At 45.9% G+C, this 12,443-nt stretch overlaps 1 protein-coding gene across 1 annotated transcript; it reads left to right on the top strand.

Annotated features, from left to right (window-relative positions):
* Positions 1 to 924: 924 nt before the first annotated feature.
* Positions 925 to 5,665, top strand: CALCB (calcitonin-related polypeptide beta). Its single transcript, XM_004683020.2, has 5 exons — positions 925 to 1,028; positions 2,004 to 2,098; positions 2,320 to 2,457; positions 4,485 to 4,669; positions 5,221 to 5,665. Exons 2-4 carry the CDS (start codon positions 2,013 to 2,015, stop codon positions 4,642 to 4,644), a joined length of 384 nt encoding a protein of 127 aa, XP_004683077.1. The 5' UTR covers positions 925 to 1,028; positions 2,004 to 2,012; the 3' UTR covers positions 4,645 to 4,669; positions 5,221 to 5,665.
* The last annotated feature ends 6,778 nt before the right edge of the window (positions 5,666 to 12,443 follow it).

The following is a 12,443-nucleotide window of genomic DNA, read 5'->3' as shown; positions in this document are numbered from 1 at the left end:
TTTGCGTTTGCGGCACCAGCTCTCCTTCGCGGGTCGGCGCTGGACCTCGGCCAGCTTTGCAATCAAGCTCTTCTCCAAGAGAAGAGGGGAGGGGATGTGGGAAGAGACAGGTCGGGCACAGGCCGTCCCCTTCCTGCAGCTTGACAAACAGAAGCCAGAGGCTCTGGGCAGCTGTGTAAATCAAAACAGTGGAGGGTGCCCCTTTGGGTGGGGAGTTTTGAACCCGCAGTTGAGGGGGGTGGATGGGTGGGTATGCAGGGATGCCTATCCCCAGTACAGGCAGTACCAGTTAACCCCTTGCTGTGACCCTCTCTTTCATTTTTTCCTCTTTTCATCCCAGAGAAAAGAGGCAAGGAGACTTGGCTGCCAGACTGGAGCAGAACAACTTCTTTGCAGTCCCTGGAAGCAGGCTCCTGCAGGGAAGGGTCTGATGTGGGGTGGGTGGGGGAGAGGTGGAGACAGAATACCCTCTGGTCTGCCAAAGGGGTCAACCTTTCACGGTCTCTGTCCCCCATCACACCTCTCCATCGCGGTGGGTTATTTCAACTGAGATCCCTTTAAAACCCAAGGACTACTGTAACTTCTCGAGGGTCCTGAATTGACATGGCAGAAGAGAGTAGGAGGCTGGCGTTATGGGACTAAGAAAGTGAGAGCCCCCTCTGGCCCCCTTATTGTCCGTTATTCCAAACTCTTCCCGACTTTCTCCCACTTTCTGGACGTCGAGGCTCTCCACCCTCTCCCAGCCTTCCAACTCCCCAAGCAATGACCTCATTGCAAATGACAGCCGGGAGCGAACAGTTCTCCTCCCTAGTGAATCGTTGCGGGGAGCTAGAGAAATGACGCAATCGGAACTGGCTGGGTCCTGGCCACTTTGGATTGGCCGCGCCGACTCGTGGGGACCCCCCTCCCGCCCTCACTGGAATAAGAGCAGAGGGCTCGGCGGGGAAGACACCCACAGCAGACGTCCAAACGTTGTGTCCAAACGGGTGGACCCCGCTCTCGCGCTCTTCTGAAATTCGAGTTGCCAGGTGAGGAACTTTTTACTCTGCTTTGAAATAGTTTTGCCAGTTTATTGCATTTGCCTGCCTGCTAGCCTCTCGCTTGCCTCTCAGCCGTTTCGACGCGCCTACAGCCAGGCGCTCCTAGCTCTCTGTCCCGCTCTGTCAGCCTTTGACTTCCAATTACCTCCAGTGGGTGCTGACTAGCACCTTCTGGCTTCATCTGGGCGCTGCCAAGTGCCTGCGGCCCGCGTTGGTGCCGGTGGGCGCGCAGCATCCTACGTTTGGTCTGGGAGTCCCCTGCGCAGTCCACGTCCTCCAGGCTCACGTTTGGTTCCTTGGACCTGGAGACCTGAGCCTTCCCCCAAGGCGCCTCCAGCCTGTGAGCATCCCTGGGACTTTGGGCGAAGCTGGGGCAGTTTAGCTGGGGCAGTTTAGCTGCTGCGCTGGTGCCCTGCGTCTGTCACTAAACCGAGTTTCAGCAGAGCCAAAAGTAGTTTGGGTGGAACCCAGAGACCCTATAAATTATCCCCAAGTCCATCCCCACAGGCTGACGTTAGCGTTGGTGTGCAGTTGACCCTCTCTGACTTCCCTGCCACATTTTGGCCCGAGTTCTAGATTGGATTTCCCAGTCCCTGAGAAGACAGGTGCAGTGGGAGAGCAAGGGAAGAAAGGCTGCTTCCGCGTCTGGTTTCCGCAGAGGGCACAGGTGTGGCTCTGTGTGCACGCACGTCTGAGTGGCTTTTCCCTGCTCTCCACAGGGCAGAAACAGCATTCCTGCCCTGCCTCCCCATCGCAGGACACTGGTCCCTGCTTTACCAGGCTGCAAAGTATCTTTTGACATTCAGATTAGTCCATTCTGCACAAAAACAGGGGCTTGGGGGAGGTGGGGTTACTTGCCCGAGGTCAGAAGACCTTTGTGACCAAGTGGGTCCTGGAAACCAGGTCTGCGCTCTGGAAGGTGTTTGATCTGGGCGGAGAAGTAACATCGTTTTCCTCTTACAGAAAGCCATCATGGCCTTCGGAAAGTCCTCCCCCTTCCTGGCTTTCAGCATCTTGGTCCTGTGCCAAGCAAGCAGTCTCCAGGCTGCACCATTCAGGTGAGAGAGCCTGAAGCCGGGAGAGTACTCCCCTTCCACTGCCCCTGGGGTCAAACAATTCTGTAATTTTACAATTCTCAGCACCACAAGGGACACTCTAGGGAGGAGGCTGTGCACCACCCCTGAGACCCGGAGTCAGGGAGGCCACGTTTTTAGGGGAGGTCATGGCTGGAGGAGGCAGAAGGGGCTCAGAGCCCTTTGGGGTTGCTTCCCTTCTTCAGGCCAGCTTTAGAGAGTCTCCCAGACCCAGCAACCCTCAGTGAGAAGGAAGGGCGCCTCCTGCTGGCTGCGTTGGTGAAGGCCTATGTGCAGAGGAAGATCAATGAACTGGAGGAGGAGCAGGGGACTGAGGGTTCCAGGTAAGGCCCCTCACTCCACCGCCCAGGAATACTCAAGTGGACATATTCCAGCAAGGTAGGAAAAGTAGCATTTACTCAGGAGTACAGAAGGCTGTCCATCACCAGGACCTGAGACAAAGCTTCCATCCAGCTCCATGGATGAGGTCCAGGTACAGCTGCAGGGACTGTGGCTAGACATGAACATGCCCACTTCTGAAAGATGTTAGGAAAAGAAATGCAGGGACTTGGACTCACTCAGGGAATTGGCATTGCCCTACTGAGAAGTCCTCCCAGCATTGGCTGAATTAGTACTGGAAAGCATGGATCCAGGAGATGGACCCAGCAAATCTTGGCGTGCTCTAGAAATGTAATGTCTGCATATTGTTCTCTCATACCTGCAAGGGGTCTTCATTTCAACCTTCATCTGCAAGGTTAAGCCACAGGCTATGGAGGGGGTGGGCTCGGGGAGGGCAGTGTCTGAGGTAGGTGTGTGGGCCTTTGGCTGTGGAGGGCAGTGCAGATGTGCATGCTGTCACGGGGCTGGGGGAGCACCCTTGCCCAGCGCCACCTCTCTGAGCACCCTGAGTTTGGAGCACACCCCTGCCCCTGGCCTGGCCCCAGCAGTGCCCAGCAGGGGCACTTGTTACACCTGCATCCACCCTGAGGACCTCTCTGCAGAGCATGAAGGAGCCAGCAGCATGAGGAAAGCCACAAAAGCTCCCCCCTTACAGCCCCCCACCCCCCACTGCCCTGGCTCTGCATGTCTCCCAGTTCTCCCTGTGGAGATCTGAGCTGCCCTCCTACCTGCCCCTCCTGTCCCTGCTCAAGTTGTTGCCCTGTGCTGGTCTAGCCCTCTGCATACTGCCCATAGCTGCATGGTATTGTCTGGCATGTTTTCTCCCTGCAGCTTGGACAGCCCTAAAGCTAAGCGGTGCAGTAGTCTGAGTACCTGCGTGCTGAGCGCGTATGCGAAGGACCTCAACAACTTCCATACATTCTCTAGCATCGGCTTTGGGCCTAAATCACCTGGCAAGAAAAGGGCCATAGCCAGAAGCTTGGAGCTGGACTACTTCCCCCATCTGGGAATGCCCCAGGATGCCAACTGAATGCCTTCCACCTTTTCGCTCTTTTTTAAGTTCCTCTTTTGCTCCCATTGCAGAACCTTAATGCATGTAGACTTCACCTGATTGCTCTTGAAGTTGGAATTGGTAGCGTTGCTGATGACAGACAATGGTGGGAAACTTAGGATGGAAGGAAAGAATGCAGGATTCAGCTTGGTTAGAGATAAGAGTGAGGGATGTTTCTGAAGACATGTTTCATGGCAAAGTCCTCCAATTCCTGTGTCATCTCTCAACTTTTATCACTAATTAATAAACCTGTTTTCTGAAAAGATTTGCTCTGTCCTGGTCATTACTCTGGTCCCTGCCCACCATGTGAGAGTGCCCAGAACCGAGGTAAAAGTAGCTTTAGCCTCAGAGTAGCTAGATACCGGTTGATAGACTTGGTGACAGGGCTTGGTACGTGGTATCTGCGAATGAACTTCGGCATCAAGAACAGATGTGCTGAGGAACAGGTAAGCCTTTCTGTGGGTGGGGTTGGGGGATGCTTCAATCACTGTTTGCTGAACCTTTTCCAGGTAAGTCTAAAGAGAGGTTCAATGTCTCGGTGGAGAGTGGCTTGTCAGTGTACAGCTGTGATGTGGCCTCTGTATCTACTTTGTGTCTTGAGGTGGGACTGGGCCTTTGCCGATCCCTCTTTCCTGATTCCAAAGCAACTGTTGAAGGGGTTGTAAATGCAGGGTGTCAGCATGTGCCCCACAGTTTAGAAGTGGGTTCTGCATGAAGCCTGTGGGCAGGGCTGCTCCCCCAGCAGACTGCCAGGTCATTTCTCCTAACAGCTTTGGTAATTGCATTTAGGAGAAACACTTATTCATAAGTGGCAGGCAGAAGAGCTGCAATCCTCTTTATGAACATCCCAGGGGGATGAACATCCCCTGCCCCCACCCTCTCACTGACCAGTCTTCTCTGTTTCCCCGCCCTGCCCGCCAGCATCACTGCCCAGAAGCGGTCTTGCAACACTGCCACCTGTGTGACCCATCGGCTGGCAGGCTTGCTGAGCAGATCTGGCGGTGTGTTGAAGAACAACTTTGTGCCCACCAATGTGGGCTCTGAAGCCTTTGGCCGTCGCCGAAGGGAACTTCAGGCCTGAGCTGCTACATGACTCAAGGAAGAAGGTGACTATCCTTCAGCTGTCAGATGGGAGGGAGAGGAGGTGGGCGGTTACACCCACTTTTTGAAACCCACTGGTCTTGGTGGCTTCTCTCCAGTTATACTCTTCTTCCTGAGGTAGTGAGTTTTTCTAACTCAACTGGGCAGAAGAATAGGCTGCAGAGATCAGGGCCACCTTTCTGAGAAAAGAAATGAGAAAAAAAATTATTGGCACATTTATAACAGCAAGGCAAAGCTTAGCCAAGACCACTGGTCGTTAATGAATCAAGGTTCAGCACGCCCTCACTCTGGATCAGCGCCCACAGAACCAGACCAAGGGGCTGTCCGCAGGATGCTCCTGCTAGTGTTAGCAGTGACTGCTGAATTGCGTTTGTCATCGTTTGCCTTAGAAGTCTGCTTACATCCCATAGTCATAATGTGTAAATGCTGTTTAAGGACTTCCAGCTCTTTCCAGTAATAACTGTGATTATTCTGTTACCTGATTTTCTTTTTTTCCCTCCTCCTCCTTTCTCTGCTCCCCTTTCTTCCCCTTCATTTATATGTTTTTTCATCTCAGGTTGCCATGAAGCTGAACTCACCACTTCTGTTCATTTCTGTTCACAACTTGGGGAGAAGACCCCATGGAAGACATACATGTTTGCATCCTATAGATAATGAATAAGAGTACCTTTGCCACTGGAAAGGAATGAAACTGAATGCAAAATAAGCTAATTCCATATTTGTTGTGCATCCTTTATCTATTTGATTTTTTTTTTTTGTGCAGTCAATGTAATGACATCTCTTATCAGCTTATCTGGTACCAAACTGGCTCCTCCAGAGCTACCCCGTTGGTTCTGCAGCTCTGCCAGAGCTCAGGGGCCCATGAGCCAGGGCCTCTGTGGTCTCTGCACATGTGGTGACGGGGATGCTATGCCTGTAAGAACATGGTGGTTTTATTTAAGTCCATGTCAATATTGTGCATTTGTGAACTTCATCAAGATTAAAAACGTATTTTGGATATACTTGTTTCAAAGCCTTGGTGGTTCATTTCTCCTTGTTTTCTGAGGCAATAAAAATAATAGTGACACTTTTGAGGGCGTACTATGGGCCAGATGATGTTCGAAGTCATCATCTTCATGCTTCATGCCTAAAATTCTCTTAATCTTCATGACAACTCCATGGGAGTGGATACTGCTCATATTTCTACTTCACACTGAGGAAATGGACGCACAGAGATGTGTAGTCCAAGGTCACACAGTTACTGGCAAACCTCAATGTTGGTTTCTAGAGTTTACAGTTGAAACCACTGTCACTAATTGTTTCTCACAATAGCTCCTGATACTTAACAGAGAACTGTGAGCCATTCTTGACCTAACTACATCACATTGTAGACTCTCAGATGTTGAAAACAAGTGGAAGATTTTAAGCACTAAAATAACCTGGGCTTTACTTACTAGAGTAAATTCCTTTTACACATTGCTTGGCACGGTACTCAATGTTTGTGTCTCACCAACATTTCATGCTGAAACCTTAACCCCATAGTGCTGGTATAAGATGATGGGGACTGAGGGCGGCAATGATGTCATCAGGGTGAGCCCTTCATAGGTGGGATTAGTGCCCTGACAAGAAAGGCCTGGGAGAACAGCCTTGCTCCCCCTGCTGGGAGTGGTTGAAGTGAGAAGACTGCTATCCATGAGGAAGAAGGCTGTTGCCAGACATTGAATCTGTGGGGCCTTCATCTTGGACTTCCTAGCTTTCAGAACTGTAAGAAGCAAACATCTGTTGTTAAAAAGCTATCTAACTTGAGGTATTTTTTAAATAAGATTTTTATTTTTATTTACTCATGGATACACCAACTGGGGTACAGGCCAGAACGGCAGGGTGTGAGAGGATTCATCAGACGTAGAGGGGAGCAGAACAGGCAGATTCACTGAAATATACTACTGAGGGGAACATGAGCAAGACAGGAGAGGTCTGCCATGCCATATGGGTCAGCTCCCTGGCTGGGGATTGACTCAGACTGCAGTGGCTGGTGATAGCTTGATAGGGCTGAGATTTTAACACTTGCATCACCAGGGAGGCCCCTAATTTGTAGTATTTTTTTATACCTCCGAAGATATTCTTCAGATTCAACAATTACCAATTTATAGTTAATTTTGTTACATGTATACATCATTAACTCCTCTCCCCACACCATGTTTTGATATGCTATAAATATTTTTCCATGTCTCTCTAAGCCAGAAGGATTCTTTAAACATAAACAAAATTCTATTTAACAACTAAAGTAAATTATCAGTAATTTAATATCTTATCAGTCATGGTTCAACCTCTTCAAAAATGTGTTAGCACATATATCTGGTATGTAACATGCTTTAAGGCTGATACGCATTAAGACTCTTCTAACCTAGATCTCCCCTCTCCATCACATTTTTCCCCTCTTGGAATTTGTTGGCAACATTAGGCCCAATAGAGTTTTGACACCTGAATCCCACCCCCAGCCAGGCCACAACCAGGGCTTTATTACCTTAGGTAAAACTGTTATCAAATGGATAGTTTTTTTTCACTCAGCTTCTTTTTTTTACTTAGTGAAGTTCTACTGTTTTGAATTTTCATAATAGTTGACAATATTGGATTTAGGTTTGGTCATAGTAGCTCTCCCACCACCAAAATACCCATAGTCCCCCACCATTGTCCTTTGTGCTTCCCTGCTCCTGTTCTCATCCCTCCCAGTCTATCTGCCTCTGACCCTCCCCTACTGGATGCTTCAGATGTGTGGTTAGTTTTTAAGAATTGGTGTTAAAGTTTGTCTTTTTTTGAGCCTTTGTTTGGTTTCTCTATATTCCACACATAAGTGACACCATCTGCTATTTTTCTGTCTTCTGCTGGCTTATTTTACTTAGCATAATCTCTCCCAGCTCCACCCATGATACTGCTAACAGCATGAGGTCATCTTTTGATGGCCGAGTAGTATTCCACTGTGTTTGCACACCACATCGTCTTGATCCATTCATCTGTTTTTGAATATGTAGGTAGTTTCTATATCTTGGATATTGTAAATAGTGCTGCAATGAACATAGGAGTGCTGATGTCCTCTTGGTTAGTGTTTTTGTGTCCTTTGGGTAGATACCAGATTGTGAATTTTGATGACTGTATTCCTTTGGGGAGGTTTAATATGTTCCCCTGTATTCTGTATTTCTTGTGTTTCATAAGATCTAGAGTGGGAGAAGGGAAAGAGAATTAGGAGAAGAGGTAAGAGAATGAATGGAGAGTACAGATCAAAAGGACTTTGTAGGGAAAAGGAAAGACTTTGGCTTTTTATCAGTCAAGTTCTAGTTGTAAAATAGAAAGCTCATTGTTATTTTAGCAGAAAGAATAATATAAGAAATTGATGTAAGAGGTTGGTACAGAAAGGCAAAGGTGAGAATATAGATTGGTACAGCTATTTTGGAAAGTGATCTGTATTTACCTTAAAAAGCTAAAAAATAGGCCCTCTCCACCCCAGTGAGAATGGCACATCTTCAAACAACTAGCAACAACAAATGTTGGCGAGGATGTGGAGAAAAAGGAACTCTCCTGCATTGCTGGTGGGAATGCAAACTAGTACAACCACTATGGAAAACTGTTTGGAGGTTCCTCAAACTGCTAAACATGGAGCTTCCCTACGACCCAGCAATCCCACTCCTAGGTATCTACCTAAAAGACACAAAAACACTGATTGAAAAAGATACTTGTACCCCCATGTTTATTGCTGCTTTATTTACAATTGGAAAAACATGGAAGCAGCCCAAATGCCCAAAAGTAGATGACTGGATTAGAAAGATGTGGTACATATATACAATGGAATATTACTCAGCAACCAAAAAAGAGAAACACATGTCTTTTGCAGCAACTTGGATGGAGCTGGAAAAGATCATGCTTAGTGAGATACGCCAGAAAGAGAAAGAAAAATACCGGATGGTTTCACTCATAGCAGGAGTATAATGGACCAGGCGAGAAAATAACAAAAATAATGAACAACCATATACCAGAGACATTCTGTGGGGGTGGAGTGGGGAATGGGATCAAAAACAGGGGGGGGCGGGAGGGAGGGAAATGCACGGGACTATGGGTGGTGGCACAGGGGTGATTTGGTGATGGGAAACCCGCAGGGATTACAATCAAGATGGAAAAAAAAAATGTGCAAAATGATGTAAAAATAAACTTTGTAATAAAAAAAAAAGTAAAAAAAAATAAGCCCTCTCTGGTAGCCAGCAGGTTGGAGTACTGCACTGTGAAGTTAAGTCAAATCATGGCTGCTTCAGTGTGGATTTGATCCCCAGCCCCGGAGGTGATCCAGATGGTGAGCAGACCTCTCCTGTCTCGCCTGCTGCTCCCCTCAGCAGTGTACTTTGTCAATCTGCCTGTTCTGCTCCCCACTCTCTCTGGTGAATCCCCTCCCTGTCCTTACAGCTCTGGCCTGTACGCCATGTCTGTATGCATAAGTAAATAAAAATATTTTTTAAAAGCTAAAAATTAAACTAGCCTGTGACTCAGTAATCCCACTTTCAGGCATCTCTCCACAAATCATGGCATTATCACTTTCAAAAGGATGCCTGCGCTCCTATGTTTATTGCAGCACAATCACAATAGCCAAATATGGAAAGAACCTAAATATTCAAAAACAGACTAATGGATCAAGCAGATGTGGTATATCTACACAGTGCAATGCTACTCAGCCATCCAAACTTACATGTGATGTTTATTGTAACATTATCTATAGTAGTTGGGACATGGAAAACAAACTAAATACCCAGAGACAGAGGATGGGATCAAGAAAATGTGGTATATCCACACTAGGGAATATTATTCATCCATAGAGGGAGATGAAATGTTATCATTTACAGCAATACAGAAAGAGTTTAAGGGACTTAGGTTCAATAAGGAAAGTCTGAATGCCCAAGACAAATACTTTGGATGAGCAGAGGATTCGACAAAGCAAAATACTAATGTCAGCGAGTGAACACTAAGAAAAGTAGTGAAGCTTCCGGTCTAAGAGGCAGGGAAGAGACAGAAGGTCAACGGGTTATTAGAGATGGTGGTGAGAACAAAAGATTAGGCAAAGGAGAACAAGCGGTAGCCAAGATAGAAATGGGAAGATAGAAATGGACATGCACGGCTACCGTACATGGGGCGAGAGGAACAAAAGGAAAAGGCGGGATGATTATCTACAGACCTGGAGGAGGCTTTTCAGACACGTGAGAAGGGAGGTGGCTCAGATTGTTGTCTATGAAGGGGCACAATAAAGTCCTTCTGGAAATATGGGAAATCAAAATTGGAAACTAGATACTACTTTCTTGCCTACGTCAAGAAACCCTGTGTGATGCCGACACAGTGAGAAATTAAAATAGGAAGGAGCAAGTTTCTTCTTCATGCCCCCTTCTCTCCTTTCAGGACCCCTAATTGCCAGAGGCGAATGGGGACCTACCTGAAAAAGAAAAATGTGGTTTGCAGTGTGCCAGCCCCAGTATCTCTTTTAAATTCACCCTTTAGGATAAGTTCATTCTTTTTGGTGTAGATTCCTATAAGTTTTCACAAATACACTGAATTATGGAAGTACCAGAAATAGAAATACAAAACTATTTCATCATGCCTCTAAACTCTCCGCCATGACCCTTCAATCTCCTGTCACTCCTGCTACTGTTATAATGTCAATCTGTATAATTTTGATTTTTTCCAGATTGTCATATAACTGTAATTAATATGTCGTTTTGAGTCTGACTTCTCGCTTAGCGTAATGCATTCGAGATTTATCCATCTTGTTGCTTCTGTGAACAGCTTGCTTCTTTTCACTGCTTGCTGGGCAGTGCTATGTTGTAGGGATATAGTAGAGTTGAATCCATTTATCCATTTAAGACATGAGATATTTCCTGTTTTGGTATGCATGAATAGAGCCAGCATGTATTTTGGGTATACATTTTTGTGTGAAGAGTATTGGCCAAATGGGGCCCTATCCATATCTTGTTCCCAGGCAACTGTCAATGTTACATTGATAGAAAAAAAAAAAAAAAAAAGACCTTTGCTAGTTGATTAAAAATTTTAAAATGGGATTATTTGGGCCCTCCCTGGTGGTGCAATGGGTTAAAGCATAGCACTGTGAATCTACCACTGCCACTGCATCACAAGTTCCATCCCCTGCCCCAGAGGTGACCCACATAGTGTGGGAGACCTCTCCTGGCCTGCCTGCTGCTACCCTCAGCAGTGTGTTTCAGTTCATATGTCTGTTCTGCTCCCCACTCTGTCTCTGGTGAATCCTCTCATCCTCCACCCCTCTGGCCTGTACCCCAATTCTGTATGTATAAATAAATCTTTAAAAAATAGCAGTATTATCCTGGATCCTCCAAGTTGGACTTCAATTTGGCAGTGTGCACTTAAAGGAGACAGTGAGAAAGAAGACACACAGCGAAGACTACATGAAGTCAGAGGTATAATGTCACAAACTAGAGAAACCATCAGAAGCTAGAAGAGGCACAGAGTGGATTCCTTTTAGGGTGTCTGGAGAGAGTACTCCCTGTCACTTAGATTTGGACTTGTGGCCTTCTGAACAATGAGAGAATAAATTTCGGTTGTTTTAAGAAGCCAAGATTGTGGCAATTTGCTACAGGATACCCAGGAAAGCAATATAATAAATTTTCATTTATTTTGCATAAAGACGTGGGAACAGATTGCTGAGTCATTGAAAGTGCACGTATACACATAAATTTCCTAAAAAGTCTTATTTTTGTAATTAATTTTAAATCTTTGCTCATATATATTTACATTTCTGATAATTGCTACCAATTAGTTTGTCTTAAAAACAAACAAAAACTAAATATTCTTAGTATTATGTATTCTGCTTGTTATTGCATGTAATATTACATAGTTGTATTGCCTAACAAAGTAAAGAAAAAGTAATTATAGAATCTTTGAAAGGTCAAGCTATGAAAAATTATTTCAATAAGACTGATTCAACCATTATGATTTGTTTATATTGCCTTCCTTTTATATGTATATTTACATAGTTTTATACTATATTACACTGCTTTTTTTTTTTAAAGATTTATTTATTTGTGCATACAGAACTGGGGTCCAGGCGAGGCACAGGGATGGTGAGAGGCTTCACCAGAGACAGAGTAGGGAATAGAACAGGCAGATCGACGAAGTACACTGCTGTGGAGAGCAGTGGGCGGGCCAGGAGAGGTCTGCCGCACCATGTGGGTCTCCTCCGGGGCAGGTGGGGATCGAACTCATGTGGAAGTGGCTCTAGTTTCCCAGGGCTGTGCTTTAACCCACTGCGCCATGACAGAGGGCCATTACACTGCATTTTTTATAGAGATTTTTAAGAGCAGTTTTAAATTTACAACAAAACTGAGAGGAACAGAAATTTCTACATACTCTCTTCACTTGTACATATCTAGCCTTCCCTATTGTCAACACCACTCGCCAGAATGGTATATATATATATTTTTAACCAAGGATAGGCCTATATTGACACATTATAATCACTCAAAGTCCATGGTTTATCTTAGAGTTCATTGCTGGTATTGCACATTCTATGGGCGTGGATGTACCCATCATACCAATACACAGCATGTTTCCCTGTCCTAAAAATCTGTGCTCTGTTCATCATTCTGCCCTCTCCTCACCTGGCAACCATTTGTTTTTTCATGGTTTTGCCTTCTTCAGAATGTCATATAGGTGGGATCACCTCGTGTATGACATTTTCACTTAATATGGTGCATTTACATTTCCGTCATGTCTTTTAAAGTTGATAGCTCATTTCCT

This window comes from Condylura cristata, unplaced genomic scaffold, assembly GCF_000260355.1.
Source record: "Condylura cristata isolate star-nosed mole 26May11 unplaced genomic scaffold, ConCri1.0 scaffold00015, whole genome shotgun sequence".
NCBI lineage: Eukaryota > Metazoa > Chordata > Mammalia > Eulipotyphla > Talpidae > Condylura > Condylura cristata.
Note: the sequence above shows the minus strand (reverse complement) of the source record. Positions and strands in the feature narration are given on the sequence as shown.

Excerpts from the sequence above, each read along its gene's own strand:
- CALCB (XM_004683020.2), top strand. The coding sequence starts at position 2,013 with ATGGCCTTCGGAAAGTCCTCCCCCTTCCTGGCTTTCAGCATCTTGGTC. Across the intron at positions 2,099-2,319 it reads CTCCAGGCTGCACCATTCAG|GCCAGCTTTAGAGAGTCTCC; the intron begins GTGAGAGAGCCT and ends TCCCTTCTTCAG. Across the intron at positions 2,458-4,484 it reads CAGGGGACTGAGGGTTCCAG|CATCACTGCCCAGAAGCGGT; the intron begins GTAAGGCCCCTC and ends CCTGCCCGCCAG.